The 25207-nt window shown below is 38.1% G+C and overlaps 1 protein-coding gene across 2 annotated transcripts in view; it reads left to right on the top strand.

Moving 5' to 3' along the window:
- Window positions 1-2864: 2864 nt before the first annotated feature.
- Window positions 2865-25207, top strand: part of LOC127656834 (G protein-coupled receptor 137Ba-like) — a 29171-nt gene continuing 6828 nt past the window's right edge. For both annotated transcript variants that reach the window (XM_052145322.1, XM_052145321.1), the window contains exons 1-4: window positions 2865-3579; window positions 19339-19388; window positions 22813-23041; window positions 23329-23478. In XM_052145322.1, the coding sequence (XP_052001282.1) occupies window positions 3193-3579; window positions 19339-19388; window positions 22813-23041; window positions 23329-23478 (816 nt within the window). In that variant the 5' untranslated portion in view covers window positions 2865-3192. The remainder of the gene's footprint in view (window positions 3580-19338; window positions 19389-22812; window positions 23042-23328; window positions 23479-25207) is intronic.

Here is a 25207-nt window from a genome sequence, read left to right as displayed (position 1 = left end):
AATTAGTTAAGTAATCTAATTACAATTTTAGAAAAACAATATTAGTGGATTACTATTTTTAAGTAACTTACCCAACTCTGACTATTTCACAACAAACAAGAACATTTATTGTAGATTAGAAGCATATTCACAGATCATACCTGGAAGGCCAAACACCTGGAAGGCCAAACACTTGTATGTGACCGATCACAACGTCTCTCTTTTGTTTGGCTTCACCCTCCAAGCGTAGCAGCTCAGCTAGTGTGTGGACATACTGAATCTTATTGTTCAGATCTCTCCAGAGATGTTCAATTGGGTTCAAGTCTGGGCTCTGGCTGGGCCACTCAAGGACATTCACAGAGTTGTCCCGTAGCCACTCCTTTGTTATCCTGGCTGTGTGCTTAGGGTCGTTGTCCTGTTGGAAGATTATCCTTCGCCCCAGTCTGAGGTCAAAACATATGTGTGTAGCGCTCGCAAAGGGCATAACAAATGCAAGGACTGTTCCTCATCTGAATTAAATGGAGGAGGGAAAAAGTCTTGAAAGTGAACCACCTGCACTCTGAAGGGTGTGGTTATAACTTTAGGCATATAGGCTTTTCTGGGTTTGACAGTGGTTTTGAAAGACCCAGACCAAACTCCAAACATGAACTGACAACTGACAGTGCTTGCAATTCACCAACCCATATTACTGGGGCCAAAGCCAGCAGTGATACGGTCTTAAGAGAAAGCACACACAATTAAACCTTGTCTAGAGGCCCCACGAGCACTTTTAGTACCAAGTTAGGTCCCATGTCGTGGTTGTAGCCGGGTGAAGGGGATTTAGCTGCCCCGCCCCCTAGGAATTATGATTAATCAAAATCCACGGTCAAAATGACTGAAATCACTTTTTTTCCCCATACTGATGGTTGATGTGAACATTAACTGAAGCTCCTGACCCGTATCTGAATGATTTTATGCACTACACTGTTGTCACATGATTGGCTGATTACATATTCGCATGGATGATTGTTGGTGTCAGATGGGCTGGTTTTGAGATTTTCTGTATCTGCTGATCTTCTGGGATTTTCATGCTCAACAGTCTGTAGAATTTACTGAGAATGGTGTAGACCATGCCATCTGTTGCAGGGCTCCCTGTTCTTCTCTTCTATTCTATTTGCAAAAGGAATGTTTGGGAGTTAAACATTTATTTTTCCTATTGACTCTAAAGCTGAAGATATAAAAAACATGTTAAGACACAAAAGACTTTTGCAGTACTGTATATATATATATATATATATATATATATATATATATATATATATATATATATATACTTTTTGTTATATTATTAAATAGTAAAATATTGCTGTCCTAATTTCTTCACTTTCCCAAGTTATTTTAAGGCTCTGATATTTTTTAAACCCACAAGCCTTTATTACTCATGAAACAAAACCTTTGCTTCATAATTTCATCACTCCACAGAAATAAAGCGTGTGTCTCCTCTATGTCACTGCGTGCATGAACCAGGCACATTTGCAATTACAGGATTGTTTACAGTTAAACCGGAGCACTTCGCATTCACTATCACAGTTTATACTTGTTCGTTTATATTTTCGCAGGAGTTTGACACGAGGCTCTGCTGATGCACGCCAATCTCCTGCTTAAGTTTCTGATTCTGAGCACTTGAGAAGCTCTTCAGGCGCTCTTCTGGACAGGAACTGGTTGACCTCCACAGTGCGGCTCAGTGACACTCGGATTCGGAGTTCAATTGAATGACACACAAATGTGCCGTTTGGGCATTAAAATGTGATTGGAATTAGAATGCACAATAATCGCGGTTGTCTCAAATAACCGCGGTTAGATCATATAACCGCGATCAGATGGTTATTTAATAATCGCAAAAGGCCTAGCAGTGCATGTTGGTTAGAATTTGTCCGACTTGAGACACCGCCATGACCGCATCGAATGCCATCAAAGTACTGCGAGAGCGATTCGAGATCAGCCGCTTTGCTCAGCCGGCACAGTTTCTCCAGAGCAGATGCACAAGCTCTGAATGACGACACACCGTATCCTTGTGTTTTATGGGCAATGGCATACTTCACATAACTACTATGTCAGTCTTAATGTTAAATGTTAAAATTAATATTAATTGGAAAGAAAATTTTCAAATGATAAGATATTGTGTGACCAATATGATTTGTGAGGTTTAGGAAAGTCAGTGATTTAAAATATGCTTTTTGTAACATTAAAATTGAAAGCATTGTACATCCATTTTTTATATATATATATTTTATTAGGATGAATACAGGTATTGATGTACATTTAAAGAAAATTATGTTTTACTTTGATAGTTAAATTGAACAAAGCATGGTTTATTAAAACTTATTGTTGATTTATGGGAAAAAAATCATTCATAAATGTAAATGTCATTAAAGAAACCAAATTTCGAACACTTTAAAATATAAATAAATAATTATTTTAATACATTAACAGGAGTAAAAAACAAAATAAAAAAAAACCTATCCCCTTTTGAATCTTAATATTAAATGCTTTGTATACTGTCTCATTTATAGCCTTATTATGTATTTTGTACTCTGTCAATATACCTTTATTAGTTTACAAATTGTAGATGGAGCTCCAATTGCTCATCGGCGAACGTTCTCTGAAAAGCCTGTCATTTTGGCTCAAAGGCAACAACAAATTTCCCTTCACCTACTATTCAACATGAAATCCAACATGGCGGCATCAGCGCATCAGTTTCCAGTTTATTCCCATTGGTCGATAGGCGGGGCGAGAGCGGCAGTGATGCACAGCTGTTCTTCTTATTGGCCAGTAGGCGCGGCTCGAGCTGCGTTGCCTCCTAGCCGTTCTATTCATTAGTCAGTAGGCGGGGCCCCAGCTGCAGTTCTGCTCAGCTGATGGCTCCTTACATTTAATCGAGTTGGTTTTTCATTGCTCGGAGCGAGCTGCCTTGCAGAGATTAGGGGACTCAGCCCGTTTTTTTAAAACTCTTTTTGTTTTCAACATCTTGCTTATAGACATCCGTTTTTTCCGGCGTATCCCATTATACACCAACTTAGTTCAGACTGATTAGGTTTTTACCTCATATGTAATTAAGTTTGACGTTTCTCAAATCCTCATGATTTAAAAAAATCTACATGAAATGTTTGAGGCAGTTACGAAGTCATAGGCAAACGTTTTGGATAAGTCGGCGTCTTGCAGCATCTTGTCGATATGTTGTTTTTTCTAGGAAACCAGGTCAGTGTTTGGACGGAATCATCATCATCCTCAACAGCCGAGCCGATTCAGGCTGCGGTTCCCCCCTCCGTGCAGCTCGTGCTCACGGTGCTTTACACGGTCCTGTACTCGCTGCTCTTCATGTTTGTTTACCTGCAGCTCTGGCTTATTCTGCACTACGGACACAAGCGCTTCAGCTACCAGAGTGTTTTTCTCTTTCTCTGTTTGCTATGGTCGGCTCTGAGGACGACGCTCTTCTCCTTCTACTTTAAAAATGTTGTGCAGGCGAACCAGCTGCAGGCTTTGCCTTTCTGGCTCCTGTATTGTTTTCCAGTGTGCCTGCAGTTCTTCACCCTGTGTCTGCTCAACCTTTACTTTGCTCAGGTAAGTCCCAATGTGCTTTTTTTTTTTTTTTTTTTGCAATTACACACCATTTCATTAGTGCAATAGAAGCATACACGTAGCAAAGTTAGGAATAAAATCAATGTAATGTTTAAAATACTTTAGTTTTTCTGCTGTAAAGAGAGAACAATTTCCCTTTGCATTATGTTTGGTTGCCTTTCCTATGCAACACACATCCAAGTGGGTCCCTCCCATCAAACTTGTTTACTACTTGAACTTCAGATTGGGAGACCAAAGGTATACATTTGAGAATCAAACATTGAAAACAAAACATATTGATTCAAATGATTCTCAAATTATGTTAACAAGAATGTAACAATAAAGATTGGGGTGACCAAATTTGAAAATCAGCCATTGAAAACCCCATATTAACGTTCCCAAATTATGTTGTTAACAACACAAACGGTACCTAATATTCTTGTTTGGAATACCATATGTAAAAATGTGAGAAACGGGCATTTAAAACCCCACACAAACTATTATTCTGAATATTGGTAGGGAACGTCAATGTCTATGGTGATTATGCCACTTGTTTACAGCATCAAAACATTCATTATGTTCATGATACTGAGACAAGAGAGCAGCTGGAGGTCATCAGTTTCTGTTCTCAAGCTTGGCCACAACAGATTAGTTCACAGGGAAGTCTGAATGAGGTCTATTATTGCCACAATTAGTCCATCCTTCCATCCTGTGTGGGATACTGAAGTCTTGGCTGCCTGTGAATACATAATCCTCATCATGCACTGGAGGATATATTGTCCATCTCCAATATCTGGTTCACTTCTATTGGGAGGAGAGACTAATATGAGCCTTATTCCATATTTAAATATCCCATTAATGAGCAAATTGTTGTGGTTGGCAAGGATCTTGCTAAATATTCAGGACTGGAGGCAGAAATAAAGAAGCAGTCATTGAAAAATCCATATTGACTGGCCACTATTTAAAAATATATATATTTGGGGGTTACGTGGCCCCCTCAATGTCTACTTTGTTTATGGCCCTTCTGCTTGGTAGTTTTTGTTGCTTGTTGTATCACTTCAGTTTTTACACAACAGGCAATAAAATGCATGTCTGAAAATGTGATTTTAATATGTTTTTGAAACAACAATGACCCTTGTATGGACTTTTGTCTGTACAAGTAAAAAATGTTGATGCGCCCCATGTTCAAATACTGTACAAGTGATTGATCAATATGGCGTTTTCAATGAGCTTGTTTTTCTTTTACATTTCATCCCCCCACATTTTTCAAGAAAATAATTTATTCTTATTCATGTGGCAAACTCAGCAAATGTGTGCTTTGCCCTCTTCATTCTGTGCGACCTTGCCCCAGCAGTGAAATTAATCTAAGCTTGCTTATTTTGCATTTTATTTCTCCCCTAGTCAGCATATAGAGCAGTGGCACAATCAAACCTGAATGACAGGCTCTTCAGTCCTGTTATATTTATTGAAGCCTTTTTTATGCATCCACTAGACATGCATGTCTGCAGTCTTTCTCCTTATACCCACATGGAGTTGCAAAGGGTTGCTTGAAAGAGTTGCCCATTGTATTTGCGTATTCCTCGAGCTGTTTGAGATGTGGGTAATGCACCGATGCTGCCGGAACTGTGCGGGTTGGCATTTGAAGGCACAAGCCAATCAGAGGCACCTGCTGCAAGAGCATTACATCACCCTGCTCAGTCCTGTGTTATGCCAAGCACAACAAAAGGGGTGTGCAGTATTCTGCTTCAAGCATAGACAAAGACGGCAAGCACCCCAAATCCAAAAACATATGATGAGATCGGTAGGGTTCTGAACGTGCATGGGATACATATCCAAGTGGGTTGTTGATTAATTGACTGCTTTCTCTTTGATGCAAGGACTTACATTGTTTAATGTAATTCAATTGTAAAGAGTAAATTCATTTGTTTGTAAACTACCCCTTAAAAATATTTGCTTTTTATATTGATTTAGTGACCGGTTATGCTACATGCTATTTTTAAAGGCAAATGCTATGCACTCTGTATAATGGCAAGTAAATTAGGACGGTTTAAAAGCAGAAATGTGCAGCTTGTGTTTTTGGTAAGGAATTTACATGCTGAAATATGTCATTTCTGCACCACAGGTGACACCAAAAGAAAATGGCAAAAATAAACATTGTTTTCAAAACTGCTTTCTGAATACACATTTGCCATTGAGCAAAACAAACAGATAGTCCCGCCCCCAACTCACGCCACTGGTCGAGTCAATGTCGTTGTCTCTTGAGTGGGGTCACTCAAAACAAACAAAAATGTGTTATTAAAAGCTGCACTACAGAACTTTGGGCTCTCTAGCGACATCTCTGGTTAAAACTTAAAACTGCAAGAAACTTGCTGAAGAACATTTTATGAGTCGTGTTTCGGAACTGCTCTTCAGCTTGGTCCAGCATGAATTAATCTCATGGTTTGAGGTTACATGGACATGCCTGTGATCATCACTATGAGATCTTTACCTACAGAGCCAGAGTCATAACATACTATTTTCATGTTATTCCTTTATACATTTATAACCACTCCATCCCTGATTTGGCTACATCATTATACACTCCTCTCCACCAACTGCTGGTGTGTGGTGGCCATTCTGGCACGCTATGGCTGCTGTCGCATCATCAGGTGGATGCTGCACACTGGTGGTGGTTGAGGAGATTCCCCCTATATTACAGTATGTAAAGCGCTTTGAGTGCCTAGAAAAGCACTACATAAATGCAAGGAATTATTATTATAACCAAGATTTTGCCTGTTTGTGGAAGACAAGCAACACTCTTACTTCCTTATTTTAATATAATTAATATATTGTTTTGTCCACTACACATTTGTTTGTGTTGCACAACAATATCAATTTATGAGGCAAAACTCCTGATATGGCTGAAGTGAGTTCAAATAGAGACCTTTTATATTACAATCTATAACTTCTGTGGGCAATGCAATTGAACCGTAATACTGCAATAGTAGGTCTATGCACTGCAGAAAATAAGACTATTTTAAAAACACAAAACGAGGATTCAATAATGATTGGGATGAAATATATTTTAAACTTGAAAATAATATGCAGTATAACATTACAATAATAAACAGTTTCTTTAATTGCCTTGCCCCATAGACTTCTATTGAAAGTGCACTACTGTAAATGCAATTTAATTGTTAAAGTTACTCTTTCAGCAGCTCCTTTGCATGGAGGAAACGCATTAAAGGCGTGCTTACCGTGAACGCCAACGGTTTACATGAAGCACAAACTCTCATGTGAATCACGTGTGATTTCTGTGTGTGAGTGTAATGTATCACATAAGACTGTATCTGCAAAGCGGTGCAAAGAAAAGTAGATGGGGCTATTTTTCACTCTTGTAAGTTTTTGCTGTGAGTACAGTTGGTGGGACATATTGTAGCTTGAAGTCTGTCAAGACTTACAATTCATACAGTTAAAGGAAAGATCTGGGTTCAAAACAAGTTAAGCTCTTTCAACAGAACCTGTGACATGCTGTTCATTACTACAGACAATAATTTTAACTCATTCCTCAGATTATTAAAACAAAAATCACAGTAATGCATTTACTTATGGAAGTCTATGGGGTAAGATATTCCGGATGGTTTAAATGCAAAAATGTGCTGCTTGTAATTTTGTTAATGTGCTTTTATTAATTCTTCCATACAAAAATGTGTCTACATCATCCTTTTAGAATTGCTGTTACCAATGTAATTCCTGTGGGTGTTTTTTTTCTCCATATAAAACAGTCCCTTTCTGGTGTCCTTGTGACTTTACATAGTCATGACAGGAATTGAAAAATTGCATAAACCTTTGGTACAGCCAAGGTTAGTATGCAATTCTTTCACACTTGTCTCATGTTAGTACAAATAATGTTGAAGACTTGTGGCTATACTTTTGAAACCGTGTATTTTAGTGTTTATTCTGCTGCTTTGCTTTGACACTTAGACTTCAATTGCAAGTGCATTACTGTAAATGTGATTTTTGTTTGTTTTTACAAAATTATGTACTATTTGAAAGTATTTTCTGTGGTAACCGGCAGCAGGCAACAAAGCTTGCTAAAGTACATTTTTTTTTGGAACTTTTTGTTGATTGAGCTTAATGGTATTTAGACAGTCCTATATAGATTTCAGTCAACTTACAACACAATAAACGACAGTCTAGTAAAGTTTGGACCCACAAAATTTAATTCTGCAATGGGATGATTTTTGCTGTAATGCAGGGACAAAACTAATTCACTCAAACAAATTTCTCCATTATTCAATATAATAATTTTATTAAATTACATAACCCTGACATGTCAGGCTTGACTCAATATCTGTCATCTTATGGCCATAAAAGTTGTTGAGCATGATGTATTGGCAAAATCATGAAGAATTTCTTCAATTTGGACATGTTAGGCTGCAGAGTCATGGCCTATTTTTTTCAGCAGTATCAGTTGGGAGAGTCTTATTAATTTAGCCAAGGAATCTTTTAATACATCGCCAAACAGAGGAATCAACCCCCACACAACTCTAAATGTGGCCCATTAGATTTTACTGGAATGTTGTTTTCTCATTCTGCATAAACACTGGCAACTCTAGGAGCCTCTTTGTCTTGTAAACTATCCCTATGAGTTTATAGAATAGATAATTTACAATTAACACTTTAACTCTCCTCCAATGTATTCCATAAACTCATATTTAAAGCCAGTTCACAAGATCAGGGTAAGTAACAGAACCATGCCACCTAATTTGTTTAACAAATGACAATATGTCTATTAAAGCACCTGTTTGCATTGCCGGTTCTCGCTGGAATAAAACAAAAATTACCCTATGAAAGCTGACTCTGAGAAATTCAGGCTGGTATTGTTTTCTGTGATTTTTGCTGTTGTGTTGGGAGAGGTTTAGGACTTGTTTGTTAATCTGTAACTAGGCCATCGTTTCTTTGGCATGGATCTCTAGAAACTGTAGACCTGCTTGTCTAATAAAGGAAATAAGTGGGTAATGAGGACAGTCCACAAGAGCATTGAAAGAAAACAGCCTTTAAAGCCTCCCACTTTCTAAATTAGCCCCTTGTTTATTCCTGGTAAATACAGCTGTTTTTTTCTCGACATAAGTGGGCTGAATTTGACTCCTATGCTATGTCACTACATTAAAGGCACCACAACACTAAGCGAACTTGAATAGTGAAGAACAATTAATAATGTTATTTAAGGGTTCTTGCACCAAAAACAAACATTCTCTCTCACCCTTATAATTAAACAGGCCGATATTGCTACTGTACTTTTAAATAGCAGAGTTTAATGCACATTTGGAGTTTTGAGGATTTAGTCCAAATCTGTTAGCTTTGAAGCAGATACATGCATTAAAATCAGCCTGATCTCATGAAAATTACATGACTATGGCAACAGTTTTGCTAAATGATAGGGATGGGATACTATTGTTGTCACGATTCGGTTCAATATACTATATGAGGTTCTCGAAGCAAAGTATGACAGACAATTGTTTATTATTTTGTGCAAAATGCACATTTAAAATTTCTCATAAAAATAAAGTTATTTAATACACAATATTAATAAGAGTTTCTCATATAGCCTACCTTTCTATGTAAGAAAAGCTCACAAACAAATAAACCTTCAAAAATAGTGGGATAGATTCAGGCTGATCAGGTGCAGAACAAGCAATAGAACCGAACAGTACCTGTACTCAAAGTATGTAAAAGTGTATATTTATGTTTTAATAATTGGTTTTCCATCATTATTATCATCACACTTTCAATCAATGTTTGAAATTATTTGTACAATTTACAAGTTAAAAAACATACATTAATTTGTATTACAAGCACTAAAAAGTTTACTGCCACTTTAAGAGTTCAACGAGCATCTCAGTACTTTGGTTTATTAACCAGAGAGAAGTCTCTGGGTGTTTTTTTTTAAGCACATCCATGCTATTTTTTTTTTAAATGTTTTTTTATATTACATTGTTCCTTACACGTATTGCGGCATTTTTGAGCTGAATTGTCCACTGTGTGGCGCTAAAATCTAGTTAAATTTTCTCCCATACGGTCAACGTTTTTAAGGTTAATGCTTTTAAATCATTTTAAATCAACAAAACCTACATCCCTACCTTAAACCTAACTGATAGTGTCATAAATAGCAGATGTGTCATGAAAATGGATTTCAGCTAGCTCTTGCCATTTTTGTGTGCATTTCTGCATTGTAACTTATTTTCACAACACTCATCGCTAAATGATGCTGTAATGTCAAAGTCCTCATTGAACAGTTTAATCAGATGGCCCATGAGGCTGAGACTAGCTCTGCTAAAATGTATATTTCTTGAACAAGCTTCAGCCCTGTGCAATGTGAGCTCTGAGTTACAATCTTTTAGTAAAACAAGTATGAAACAGACCAGGGGAAATATTCCAGATTTGTTTCTCAGTGCAGGTAGATGAATCACTAGTATTAAACCTCCTCCGGGCCTCTTCACATGAGGCACTGGAGGGGAACGTGTGTGTTTGCTGGCTTGTGTTACTGATTACCAATGAGGAAAACAGGAAATGATGAGTTCAAGCATGTAAATGTGTCAGAAGGCCTCAGTGTCCATACAGATGAAAGCTTTCCTTCTCTCTGGCTTGGTAAATCAGTCATGTGCACTGAGCAGTTGCATGTGATCTGCTGTCAGGTCAAGCAAGTAGCTGTGGTTTTCCAGTCTGCAGATTCTTTACATAACGTAGAGAAATTTCCGAAAAGTTCTGGACAATATTTGTTTGGATCCTTGGCCAGGGAAACTGATATTGTTACCCATAAACCATTAGCATATTTTGAAATACTTTAAATTATACTACAAGTAAGACATATGTACACTCACCTAAAGGATTATTAGGAACACCATACTAATACTGTGTTTGACCCCCTTTCGCCTTCAGCACTGCCTTAATTCTACGTGGCATTGATTCAACAAGGTGCTGAAAGCATTCTTTAGAAATGTTGGCCCATATTGATAGGATAGCATCTTGCAGTTGATGGAGATTTGTGGGATGCACATCCAGGGCACGAATCTCCCGTCCCACCACATCCCAAAGATGCTCTATTGGGTTGAGATCTGGTGACTGTGGGGGCCATTTTAGTACAGTGAACTCATTGTCATGTTCAAGAAACCAATTTGAAATGATTCGAGCTTTGTGACATGGTGCATTATCCTGCTGGAAGTAGCCATCAGAGGATGGGTACATGGTGGCCATAAAGGGATGGACATGGTCAGAAACAATGCTCAGGTAGGCCGTGGCATTTAAACAATGCCCAATTGGCACTAAGGGGCCTAAAGTGTGCCAAGAAATCATCCCCCACACCATTACACCACCACCACCAGCCTGCACAGTGGGAACAAGGCATGATGGATCCATGTTCTCATTCTGTTTACGCCAAATTCTGACTCTACCATCTGAATGTCTCAACAGAAATCGAGACTCATCAGACCAGGCAACATTTTTCCAGTCTTCCACTGTCCAATTTTGGTGAGCTCTTGCAAATTGTAGCCTCTTTTTTCCTATTTGTAGTGGAGATGAGTGGTACCCGGTGGGGTCTCCTGCTGTTGTAGCCCATCCGCCTCAAGGTTGTGCATGTTGTGGCTTCACAAATGCTTTGCTGCATACCTCGGTTGTAACGAGTGGTTATTTCAGGCAAAGTTGCTCTTCTATCAGCTTGAATCAGCCGGCCCATTCTCCTCTGACCTCTAGCATCAACAAGGCATTTTCGCCCACAGGACTGCCGCATACTGGATGTTTTTCCCTTTTCACACCATTCTTTGTAAACCCTAGAAATAGTTGTGCGTGAAAATCCCAGTAACTGAGCAGATTGTGAAATACTCAGACCGGCCCGTCTGGCACCAACAACCATGCCACGCTCAAAATTGCTTAAATCACCTTTCTTACCCATTCTGACATTCAGTTTGGAGTTCAGGAGATTGTCTTGACCAGGACCACACCCCTAAATGCATTGAAGCAACTGCCATGTGATTGGTTGATTTAGATAATTGCATTAATGAGAAATTGAACCGGTGTTCCTAATAATCCTTTAGGTGAGTGTATGTTGATCTCCCCAAAATGTGTTAACCGTTTGGCTCTGGTTTGAGCATTCAAACCAGCCCAACACAGCAACATTTGCTCAACCAAAAGCGTGAGTTTGTCTGCTTCATCTAGCCAATGGATGATGGGGGAGTGTTTGGGAAACCTGTTTGAAAACAATCTTTATTTTTGCAATTCCATTTAGTCATGCAGGTTGCCCAGAAATTACAGACTTCAGCTTTAATCGTGGAAAATAAAACCTCTTGCTTGAGCTCAGAAGTGTCACGAGTAGATCACATTTCACACGATCATTAAGAGGAAGGCTTGGTCTCAGAACGTCTCATGACAGTGAACCACAGTATTATGCATTTTAAAAAATATGACTCTTTGAGATGTTGATGTTTTGTGTAAATGATGATAAATGTTTTAAGAGATACAAATGTGTGCACATGGGTCACAGAAAGGGCTCAACCCACATATCACTGCTCTTGAGAAGTCTGCTGCCCGTTTTCAGCCTTTTTTTTTTTTTTTTTTTCTGTGATTGGTCAAGTAATGGTTGTGTACGTGCCTGAGTGTGTGTCTTAATGTCCTTAAAGTCATGAATTCACATTTTAGCCCAACCAGAACACTCTTGTAATGGTTCAGAATCCAGACCTTTTTTTATTATCCAGACCCTTTATTTGTTTGCCTGTCTAGCTCTCTTTTTCGTTCTTTCACTGTTATGCTCCTTTTTTTAAATTGATTTATTATTTGTTTTTATTCAATTTCATCATACAATTTTATTTCATAATTATTATTGGTGCTGGCTAAGGTAGATTGTTGCATTAACTTGTCTTATTTAGCACCCTTTTGTGCTACAGACAATAATAACTCAAATTGTGCATCTTATAGAATGCAACAGTACCTGCCCACTTTTTCACCTGATTTTTTGGTTCCAGAAGTATTTTTTCCATTCAGTATGGATCATATGGATTTCATGTAGATTTCTAAGACATGAACCAAACCAACCAGCTCTGAGATGATTCAAACTAACTTTGATTTTAAGCAAAAAAGTAGTTGAAAATCAGACTATAGGACAGATGTTCAAGACTGTTCATGAGGGATGAAGCATTGTGAATGACATAATCCAATTCAAAAAGATGGAAATATTTAAAGTTGTTAATTGGAAGTATAAAAACTACTATATATATATATATATATATATTATATAATCTCTCTGCATATAATAATTTTTCCTATATAATTACATATACACAGGCGGCCAAAAGTTTGGAATAATGTAGAAGTTTTTACATTAATTCATCAAAGTGGCATTCAACTGATCACAATGTTTTTGAATTAAATCTTCAGTTGTTTTTTTTTTGGCAATTTCAAGCATTGTATAGCCTTCATTCCTCAAAACAGTGACACAAGTTTCTAGAGAAAGCTTTTTTGCAATTTGTTACATAATATTGACCTTAAGACAAAGCAGTCTATTGCATACTGTGGAAACTCAGACAATGTTAAGCTTCATTTAACAAACCAAATGGCTTTCTACTGTGTTTGATATAATGGCAAGAGATGTTCTATTATCAAATTGGCAATTTAGCATGATTACTCAAGGATTGCTGGCTGCTGGAAATGGGGCCTGTCTAGATTTGATAAAAAATGGAATTCTTGACTTTTGACTTTAAAAATTATTTTGTTCAAATAGTGATGGTGTCGTTTTTTCCATCAGTAATGTCCTGACTATACTTTGTAATCCGTTGGATGCCACTTTGGTGAATAAAAAGTGTGTGTGTGTGTGTGTGTGTGTGTGTGTGTGTGTGTGTGTGTGAAATATAAGTCGTTTTAAAGTGTTGGTGAGACTTTATAGCGTCATTCACATTGTGCCATAGAAGTGGGCTGTTCGCTACCAGCTTGTTTGGTGGCTTTCTTGGCTGTGACTCGCTGATTGTGGATCTTTTCTTTGCTGGATCATGGGTAGTGTAGTTCTTCACCAGAATCTTTGCTGCAAAGTACAATTTGTAAACAATTAAGTTGAAATAAGGTGGACTGATGGCTTCAGCAGTATACCATTGGTTAACGACCTCTATACCTTATAAAGTCAGACCTACTATGAGCTCAAAGTTATAGTTCATAATCAAGTCCAGTATGAAGAAAAGGAATGGGATTTTGCGCTTTATTAAAAAAAAGGTGTACTATTGCTTTTAAGTGGTTGAATTTACGATTTTCACATGGGTGACAATAAAATGGGTGGGCAAAAATCCCATAGACTTACAATAAAGGAAGATCTGATCTACAGCTAGGGAACAGGAGCAGGATTCACTAAACTTTTATTAGAAGAAAATTCTTCTTCTTTTAGCCGTTCTGACATTTCCATAAGCTGATCTGTTGGATTAGCCATGCCCCCTCTTTCCAAAATCCTGTACTCCAAAAATACCAAATGGGCTTTATTGAGGCCAACATCAGCAGAAACGGTTGTCAAAAACAAAAGCAGCAAAATGGCACCCTCAATTGACAACCGTTATGAACAACATGGCATAACAATTGTATTAAGCCTTATTAATTCACTGCAACAACAATACTATGAGAATGCACAGAAAGTATCAGAGGCCGTGGTTCACATTTTTTGCATCTATTTTGAGTCTATTGCTGTCACAGAGACTGGTGAGATATTTCACGACCCTTATTTCATTAATTTGAATTTTATTGTTGAGGATAACCCCTTGAGATGAAACATCTCGTTTTCGAGGGGGTCCTCAATGGTTTAATGTCTTTAATGGAGTAGGGGCATTTTTCGCTTCTAGCACCTTTTTAACTACAATAGTTTTCTTAAGAAAAAAAGTAGTTTTATTTCCCGAAAAAAATTGGGTTATTTGGATCCGAACCTCGGTCCGATTAAATCATCAAAGTGAGAACAAGTGGCAGCTGTTTACCACTGTAACTAGGTAACAACTGAAGACATCACTGTGTTAAGTGAAGTATTAAGTTTGTCTCTTTGGATATACTCAAAAACTTGCCACGCACAGAGCAACACTTATATTTGTCTCCCACGGATGCACTGTATGTGCAATGATGTGATGCATCTATTAGCTTTTGTCTGGTTTTGCATCCACAAGACCGTGGATGCATTGCAAGAGATGTGAAGAATGTGTGAGCTGCTCTCTGAATGTGGTGTATTTAGACACAAGCAGGTAGGAGAAATGCATCATACCATAAAGGCCCAGGTATACTTTTTACACATTCCGGATCAGATCGTGAGTGTGTTGCCTTTGAGTATACTTTCCTGACTGCGAATGAACACGTTTTACGTATGCGCACTATAGCTGCTTTGTGATACTCTTTTAGTACAGTCAATAGCCAGCGCATGCGCAGTGGCGTGCACAGAAGAGGACCGTGTGTGTGGTCAATCTGAAGTATAATTTGGCCTTAATAATTGCAATTTGGTACAATTGTGTTCATATAAGCAGTGAACTGTTCCAGAGTTAACATGAACCGTACCCCAGACCACATTTTCAAGCTGACCCGGGTGTCAAATTAAAAGTTGTCAAATGGTTACCAGTCAAATTAAAAATTATGTAAAGGTTTAATAGATATATTTATCATTAAGGTTTACAAGTGATGAAGTACAGATTTTGTTGTATTAGACAAGGCATCCTCATGAACAGCCTAGTGTGATCAGACAATCGGTCAGTCAAAGCCTGTAATTAATATGTTCTTAAGAAAATATTTGAGAACTTATGAATTTTTCAAGAATTGCATTAAGGAACATTCTTAAGAACTTTTTATAATTTGTTCTAAGAACTTATTTTATGGCCCAAGAATATAATAGAGCTTTGGGCCAGTTGGCAACCTAGCAACATCTTACCAACCACAAATAGCACCCAAGCATGGCAGTAAGTTGCTGACCTTCTTTTTGCATGTGAGGTGGCATGGTTTGGGGTGGGAAGCAGAGAGCTGATAGATTGGAGCTTTTAATGCAGCGTTTTCTTAGTGAAAACACAGTGCTCGGGGCAACACTGGTCCCGCGAGCCTGCTGCTCTCTGGTGAGATTACAAACATTGCAGCGCAGTTTCTGTGTTTATTTTAGGAGACTTTCTTCTGTTTTACTCGGAATTATGGGATGCCATGTCCCAGTGGAGTCTGCTGTGCATCTGCTAAAAGGGAGACATGAGGATGACGTGCACACACACACACACACACACACACACACACACACACAGCCAACTCTCCTGTGTGCACCAAGTACTGAGTACCACATATTTTATCACTGCTAGTTTCTTTAATAGTCTTGTTCTGTACTTTTAATGTCCAATTAATTCTACTTCTGTTAGTCAAAGTTTGCACCAAAAAAAGATTATTATTCTTGGACCCAGAGAATGATACTGGATGTTTTTGTTTGTGTACCTTCAAGACCCCAATATGTAAATTACCTCTGTTATGATCGACTAACCTGTGCACACTTGCACAGTCCATGAACAATAGAACACAGCTCACTGCCCATGTGCATGCTAATAGTACGTACATGTTCTTAATTTGCAATTTTCTGTATTTGATGTTTCCACTAACAGGCCAAATGAGGGTGTGCTAGTGCATGCCAGGGCCACTTACATTCCCACTTTCACTTCTGGGGCTTCATCGTGCCTCCTAGGGGCTTTCTCTGGGCCAATGGCCAAGTACCTTTTGGCCCAATGATTACCAGATCCCTGAAGAACTGGGGATTGAGGTGGGATCAAAGTCAAAGGTGGAGTTCAGCTGAGTCTGGTCTCACTTTCCACCAAGCAAAGACCAAAACAAGCAAACAACCGGCTGCTCCAGTCTCCACCATGTCTATTTAAGCGAGCTAGTCTCCGAAGTCTGATACTTCATCTTGAGCTTCCCACATGCACCAGAGTGGCGTGTTAAGGGTGGGTTTAGGGAATTTCTGCGGGCTATTGGCCTGATGGTTGGAATGCAGATTGATTTTGGTCTGGCGGCTCGAGGTCCGATGCTATAGGCCCCAGTTAATCAGTTGTTAGCCCTGGCTCACACTTGTCCGATAGTGGAAAAGCGGCTAATGAGCACTGTTGCTCCAGCAATCTCCTGACCTACTGCATCTATCTCCATGATATTTGGGTGATTTATAGGATGTTGTCCAACCAGAGATGAATCAGACTTGATGGGCTATCTCCCACTTGTGTGATCAGGAATTTAGACATGACATGTAATTTTCACAGTTGTTTTTAATGGAAAGACCCTAGTAAATTCCTGTTGTCTGTTGCCATTATTATGTAATAGTATATGCTAAATGTAATATTTTTACTGTACCAAATCATAAAATGACCATATGTCATCAGAGAATTAGGAAACATGCTAGGTTGAAATACTGGATTCTCTCATAACAATGCTACAGCCAGTATATTCTACTTTTGAAGTTTCCATTCCGGGCCGGAATTTCTGTTTTATGTTTTGGCTTGAGTGATCCTGCCCACTTACCAATAGTATTTCAACACTGCCGAGCTGCCAGATTTGAACAAGTTTGCAGCAAACAACACTGCTTGCTGGAAGCCAGCAAACTACTATATCAGAGAAAACCGATTCCACCCGACCTAAAAAGCACTGCCATCCGTCTAAATACTACCATGACCAGAGGTGTAGTAAAACAAGGATAACGAGGTGTCCCCCATCACAGGGGAATGTAGGGCCCTTGCAAAATGTAGCCAGGGCAATCTAGCAAACGTGTGAGATGTGTCCTGAGTAGGAGTCCGAGTGCTTGGAATGTCAACAAGAAATTAGAGATTCATCAAAAGAACTTGATGAGCATTTTGATATTCCTGATCTATCCATTCAAAATTAAAGAAGCAATCGATTTGAATCTAGTTTGAATGTCTTGTGTAGATCAGATGCTCTCAATCTACTTGGGTCTCTGAACTCCAAACAAAAATATTTTTTCTATCAAGTCAGAAATTTTGATGTAAAAAGCCTGAGCCCTTCCATGTATTTGTTTACTTGAGATGCTGGAACATGAAAGTCCCATTTAATCAGAGCTGAAGCGACCAGATTATAATCCCAAATTGCAACTGCACCAGACAAAGTTTCTGTTCTGTTGACAGCACCTACTGGAATTGCTGCTTTCAACTTGGGTGCCAAGACCATCCAAAGTACATTTTCAATCGGGACAGATGAAAAATGGCCTTGCATGCCTTTTAGGGAGTAGAAAAAGTAAATACAATGCCTGTGGTATTTTGTGACTTGCATATACTGATTATAGATTAAATTTCTATGGTAAACCACAGCCTACTAGCCTATGTCCATAGTAGACTTAAACAAATGAAGCAGGCAGGTGACTATTCTCCATTTGGGAAATTTTGTATAATTGCTGTGGGAGATTTGTTTTTCCAATTGCCTCCTGTCAGAGAAAAACCATTGCATTTGCAAAATTCTGCATTGGATTTGTGGAACAGCACATTTGCACTGTCAGATTTAACAATCATTGTTAGACAAAAAGACTCTAGAGATATTGAATAGATTGCATAAGCGTATGCAAGAGTTCCCGACTATCACTTAATGACATAAATGTCCTCAAAAGTAGGGAAACTAGGCAAACCTCTTCCGCTTTACAAATTTTCCCAACAAATACGCAAGTGGAAGAGCATAACATCAAAAAGAGATTATATTTTTCTCACCACAATTGTACAGAGCGGTTATCTTAGTTAATGTAGACTTTGTCAGTTCGAACCAGTCTGGCCATTCTTTCTCTCTTTCTCTTTCTCTCTCTTATATCAACAAGGTGTTTCCATCCACAGAATTGCCGTTCACTGGATGTTTTTTGGCTCCATTCTGAGTAAATTCTAGAGACTGTTGTGTGAAATTCCAGGAGATCAGCAGTTACAGAAATACTCAAACCAGCCTGTATGGCACCAAAAATCTTCCATGCGATTATCTAATCAGCCAATTGTGTGGCTGCAGTGCATAAAATCATGCAGATATGGGTCAGGAGCTTCATATTCCTTTAAGTGCTTTTTTACTATAAATATCCACTTTCATTTTATTATATTTATTTATTTATTTATTTTTTTTTTTTTTGCGGATTCACATTCTTCATGCATAACGTGCCCAACTGGGCTGGGAGGAAAATTAAGTAAATAAAGGACTTAAATATTGTATAAATATATGCTGTATCTGTTTCTCACCCACACCTATCATATCACTTCTGAAGATATAGATTTAACACGGGAGTCAATCTTATCATTCTGTAACAGTACAACAATACATCGATACTGAGAATTACTGTAATTGCTCTACTCTAGAACATTAGCACATCAAAATTCATGCATTTTTAATCATTTTATATGACAACATCATGCGGGCCCACGGGCTGCCTGCTGCGTACCATGAATCTAAAGAGTTTGAGACCAAGTATAAAGAAAGCTCTATATGGGCCTTATTATTATGGTGATAATTTTGGTACTGTATAAGTTCATATTGTTTGCCTCACGGATGATCTTTTATTTTAATCACTTGAACCCCTAGCTGGAAGTATAAACTTTGACTTGCAACCCATCCCATACAGTGTGTGCGTCATAATTGATACATTCCCTAAAATCTTACTGAGGAGAGACTATCACTTTTCTAAGAGATCATCCTTATGATTTTTGCCTGGTGAATGACCTCTTATGTTTTTTGACCTCATATGTTTCTAAGTAATACATATCTTTTTTTTTTTGTGTGTTTCTTTCTCAGGTGATCTTCAAAGCCAAAGCGAAATATTCCCTGGAACTCAACAAGTACAAGTAAGAAATGTTCCTTCCAAGCTGCTACATGTTATGCTTCTACAATATGTGATGGCTTATGAAGATTGGATAAAGGATGCAGCCAATATGAAAAATAGACCATTTCTTTGCCGTTTCAAGCACTTTAAACTGATGTTACACCTGAAATGTTGCTTAACGTTCTCTCAAAAGTGTTTTCTTGCACTAACTGCAGTTATAAAGCCTTGCTAGCCTCAATAAAGTAACATGATTTGGAAAAAGTTAAAATAGTTCACCCAAAAATTATGTATTTTACCCTTGTGTAATTCCAAACCCATAAGACTTTAAAGTTACTTAGAAAAAATTTCTGTCTGCTATTTTCTGTACTATGAAAGTGAAGGTACAAATGTGAGAAAAAAAGCACCATAACCGTAGTGAAGTAGTCCATATAACTTATGCGCTATATTCCAACTCAAATCTGTGATGCGTCACGTTTGAATGTTATTAAATTAACACAAGCGGGAATGAGAGCTATTGCAAAGGTGAAGAATTTCAGCCAATAATAACATAAAACTTGTCGAATGGCTTCATATAAATTGGAATAAAGCTCATATGAGTCAATATGGATTTAATGGTGGATTACAAGTCATATGGTTTATTTTTATGGTGTTTATTTTTTTTAGCTTTGTGGCCCCATGTGGGTGAGTAAATGATGACTGAGTTTTAATTTGTGGGTGAAGGATTTAGATTCTGATGCAGGGTGAAAAGCTTTGGTATGAAATCCTCCCATCCTCCCCACCCTGTCCCATCTGTGAGTCAGGATGAGTGGAATGGAGGGGGAAGGGGGCAGAGGGAGAATTGTGACAGCTTGGATTTGGCCCAGACAGATCTAAGCAAAGAGTTGATAGTCTTCATCAGGAATAGAGTTTTAATGTCTTTTTTGAGCTTTAAAAACAACATGAAACTGCTTTCGCAATGTGTTTAACTTGCATAATGTGATGTGATTTTCAGCGTGAGATAAAGCTAAAAGAGGAAATTTTTGATGTGGACATCCTACTTTGAAAAGTTACACTGACCATCGTTGAGTGAAGTGCCGAAACCATGGAAATGTATTATTTGCATTTTCAATAATCGTTTAATAGTTTTTTGTTTTTTTTCTCCAACCATTTCAATATGTATTTGATAATTTATTTAAATGTTTAAATGTTTATTTTAATGATTTAATTGAGTAATTTGCCCATCCATAAAAGTTAATGTCCAGATGTATGCAGTTATGCATGTCGTGATACAATTTTTTGAGAACAAGTATCGATAATTCCTTTTTGGTACTTATTATTATTATTATATATAATAATAATAATAATAATAATAATAATAATAATTAGTAGTAGTATTACAGTGAATATTCCATTACATTCGTGATATACTGTATTTCTGTCATGTTGTTTTCCATTTAAAATGAGCTTTTTCCTTTTCTGTGTGTTTTTGACAGTTGCTTCTCACTTCCGGAAACTCTGTCTTTGTTTTATTAAAATATCAGTTTGTTTTGAGCAACCAGTTTAGACCCGCCCCAACAAAACATTTTAACCAATGGTGTGAGTAGGGGGGATTGACTATCTTGGAGGCTTATTTAGAAAGCTGTTTTGAAAACATTGTTTATTTTTGCAACTCCATTTGGTGGCGCTAGCGTGCCTGCCTCCCATGCCGGAGACCCCTGTTCGAACCCCGCTCGGAGCAGGTCAAGCAGGACCGGTTACAGTGGTGCCGTGCTCACTGTCATCTGCTACAAACAAATGAGCTCTAAACATTTTGAGCAGTCAGTGTCGGTGCAACACCAGCTTCACACTTTCACTCTGAAGCATGCACCACATTCAAACTGCTGTATATACGTATTTATCTCATTAAATCACAGCCTTTGTGGTTTAACAATCACACTAGAACATAACGTGATTTAATTTGGGTGCTGAATGCTTGCATAATGACGACCATAAGTACAAGTATCTGTATCAGGTAAAATCCATAGTTACAGTAATAAGAATTGTAGGTTATATGTTCTTAATTGTCATGAAAATGTCACGTTGCAAAAAAATAAAATAATTGTGTATATGGTTTTTAACCTTAGCGGTATTCAAAGCGCTTTACACTGCGTCTCATACTCACTCACTCACTCACACCAATGACGGCAGAGCTGCCATGCAAGGCCATTGGAAGCAAATTTGGGTTTAGTGTCTTGCCCAAGGACACTTCGGCATGTGGAGTCATGTGGGCCAGGAATCTAACAACCAACCCTACGATTTGTGGCCAACCCATCTACCACCTGAGCCACAGCCACCCATATAGATTGGGAGGGAGAGAGAGTGCATGCGCGTGCGCACATACACACACTGGCGGCCAAAAGTTTGGAATAATGTACAGATTTTGCTCTTATGGAAAGAAATTTGTACTTTTATTCACCAAAGTGGTATTCAACTGATCACAATGTATAGTCAGGACATTAATAATGTGAAAAATAATTTCAGAACTACTTCCAAGGTTCTCTTAAATCCTCCATGTGCAGCAATGACAGCTTTGCAGATCCTTGGCATTCTAGCTGTCAGTTTGTCCAGATACACAGGTGATATTTCATTCTTGCCATAGATGTGGCAGTGTTGTCGGGCATTTATGGTCCTACTCACACACCTTACCGTCTAGCTGATCCCACAAAAGCTCAATGGGGGTTAAGATTCATCTTTCGTTCTCTTTTCCAATTATCTTTTGTCCATTGTCTGTTTCTTTGCCCACTCTAACCTTTTCTTTTTGTTTTTCTGTTTCAAAAGTGGCTTTTTCTTTGCAATTCTTCCCATAAGACCTGCACCCCTGAGTCTTCTCTTTACTATTGTACATGAAACTGGTGTTGAGCGGGTAGAATTCAATGAAGCTGTCAGCTGAGGACACGTGAGGAGTCTAATTCTCAAACTAGAGACTCTGATGTACTTGTTGCTCTTGATCCTCTTGTTTAGTTGCACATCTGGCCTTCCACATCTCTTTCTGTCCTTGTTAGAGCCAGTTGTCCTTTGTCTTTAAAGACTAGTGTACACCTACACTAGTCTGCATTGTTCTGAGGAAATTTTTGGCAATTTCCTCAGAACAATGATTGACTTAGTTTCTAGAGAAAGCTGTTTATTTTTTTCAATTTTGTACCTAATATCAACCGTAAGATATTGCATACTGTGTTAACTCAACAAAGACAATGTTAAGCTTCATTTAATGACCCAAATAGCTTTCAACTGGGTTTGATATAATGGCAAGTGATTTTCTATTAGCAATTTAGCATGATTACACACACACACACACACACATATATATATATATATATATATATTAGTAATCATGCTAAATTTCTAATTTATGTATGTTTGTATGCATTTATTTGCAGATATTTGGTTATTTTGTGTGATCTTGTTGGCCTATCTTCCACTTTGTGCAGGGTGCCCCTGTGCTTGGGCTTTCTGCTGGCCAGTATTTTTTTCCTGGTGGTGAACTTGACATGTGCCATGCTGGTGCAGGAGAATGGCGAAGAGAACCAGGTGAAAAATGCCGTGCTAGCACGCGTACTAGTTAACGACAGCCTCTTTGTACTCTGTGCCATCTCACTCGCCGTCTGCATCTTCAAGATCGCTAAAATGTCTTCTGCCAACGTCTACCTGGAGTCAAAGGTAAATAGACATACATGCTATTGTACAGTAAAATATGATACAACTTTCTTAATTCTCAAAGGGCAGTTCGTTTTTTAGAAATAAAGTGGAATAGACAACAAAGTGGCAAATATGTTACTGTTGTGTTTTCTATCTATGGACATGTTCGCTTGGATTTGGAATGTTATATAATGGAACGACATTTAATTGGTACAGAGTGACACATGGGACTTCGACATGCTTTTGAATTGTCAATTAGTCACTATTTTGTTAATATAAATGTGTTTATTTTTGTGCCTGTGATTAAGGGGACATCAGTCTGCCAGGCCACGGTCATTGGGGCGGCAGTTATCCTACTCTACACCTCCAGAGCCTGTTATAACCTGGTAGTGGTGGCTCTATCTCCTGACGATCGGCCCAGCCCGTTCAATTTCGGCTGGTACAATGTATCTGACCAGGTAGGTTAAACATTCTGTAATTCATATGCATTAACAGAATACTATTGTTGAACCATTGAGTGCTTTTTTGTTAAGTGGACCCACTTCACTATGAGTGTTGTCAAAATTATGTTTAATAAGATAAACCATGCTGTATTGTGTTGCCGATAAATCCCAGAAGGGCCAAACATGCATAGTTTTGTCAGTGCAGTGTGTGTAGATTGCAAAAGTTGGTAAAACACTGTCCCAGATAAACAAGTCTCATAATGCTCACGGATGCCTGTATGGCACAGCTGTTTGAATTCATTATCAATGTTGTTTTTATCATCAGTTTGTATTTATGAATTTATGTCTTGAGCAATGAATTGGTTAGTGATATTATACAGTAAGATGGTCATTATTACAATATAAACACCCTGAATGGGTTTGTTTTGCTGTAATTACCAGCTGACTGTCCAATTTTCCATTTATTTAGTGGCAGCTTGCTAAAAAAAAATAGACATGAAATATTGATTTGAGTTTAAATTATTGAAACGGAGACATAAAATTAGCGGTCGTAAACAAAAATATTTGACCACAGAACAATTTTACCAATCAGAATCAAGTATTCCAGACTGCTGTGTAATAATTAACTATGATTAATTATTATATTCACCCTTTGCTGAATTAAAAACACTACAACTACACTTTATATTTTTTACCTTGTGAATTTCATTCATTCATCATCAAACATCTGTAATAGATATTTTGAACATTGGTTTGGGATTACTTTAGTAGACCTTTGTTGGTCAGCACCATTTGCCGCTGCATCCACAGATGCAAGTTAAGACTTACTATGCAAAGCAGAAGCCCTACAGCAACACTGTCCAGAAGCACTGCCAAATTCTCTGGGCTCAGTCTTATCTTGGATGGAAAGTAGAACGGTGGAACCGTGTTTTTTGGTCCGATGAATCCACATTTATAATATAAAAAAAAGAAAAAACATAACCATCATGTTCTCCAGGCCAAAGAGGAAAAGGACCATCCAAGCTGTTATCAGTGTCAGGTTCAAAAGCCAGTGTCTGTATGGGCCAGGGGTGCGTCAGTGCCCATGGCATGGGTAACTCGCACATCTGTGAAGGCACTATTAATGCAGACAGATATTTAAACTTTTGGAGCAGTATATATTGCCATTCAGCACCATCTTTTCCAGGGACATCCCAACATTTTCAGCAGGACATCTTCAAACCGCACACTGGCCGTTTGAGGGTGCGGGTACTCGATTGGCCTGCCTGCAGACCTGACCATCTCCAACTGAGAATGTTTGGTACATCAAATGAAGTGCACAATATGGCAAAAAAGACCCCGTACAATTGTGCAGCTGAAAACCTGCATAATGGGCAAAAATTCCACTTTTTAAACTTGTGTTGAAATGGGGATGTTTCACAGTGATAAACACTTGACTGTCCCAACGTTTTTGGAGTGCATTTTAATAATCTGATTACATAATGAAATTCACAAGGTAAAACATCATATAATGTTTTGTTGTAGTGCTTTCATATAGCAAAGTGTAAATATAATTTATGAATACTTTTTTTGATTGTCATTTTGCATACAGTCCCAACTTTTGTGGAATTGGGGTTGTAAATGTAATTCAATATGGATTACTTGAAACAATCTTTTTGAGGGGATTTAGACAGATCTGAGCTCTGTGGGGGAAAGGACTTTGTTTTGCTATAAATTGCCCAAGCAAGGCTGCTGTGCAGAGCCA

This window comes from Xyrauchen texanus, chromosome 16 (assembly GCF_025860055.1).
Source record: "Xyrauchen texanus isolate HMW12.3.18 chromosome 16, RBS_HiC_50CHRs, whole genome shotgun sequence".
In the NCBI taxonomy this organism is placed as follows: Eukaryota; Metazoa; Chordata; class Actinopteri; order Cypriniformes; family Catostomidae; genus Xyrauchen; species Xyrauchen texanus.
This window is presented reverse-complemented; position numbering and strand designations above follow the sequence as displayed.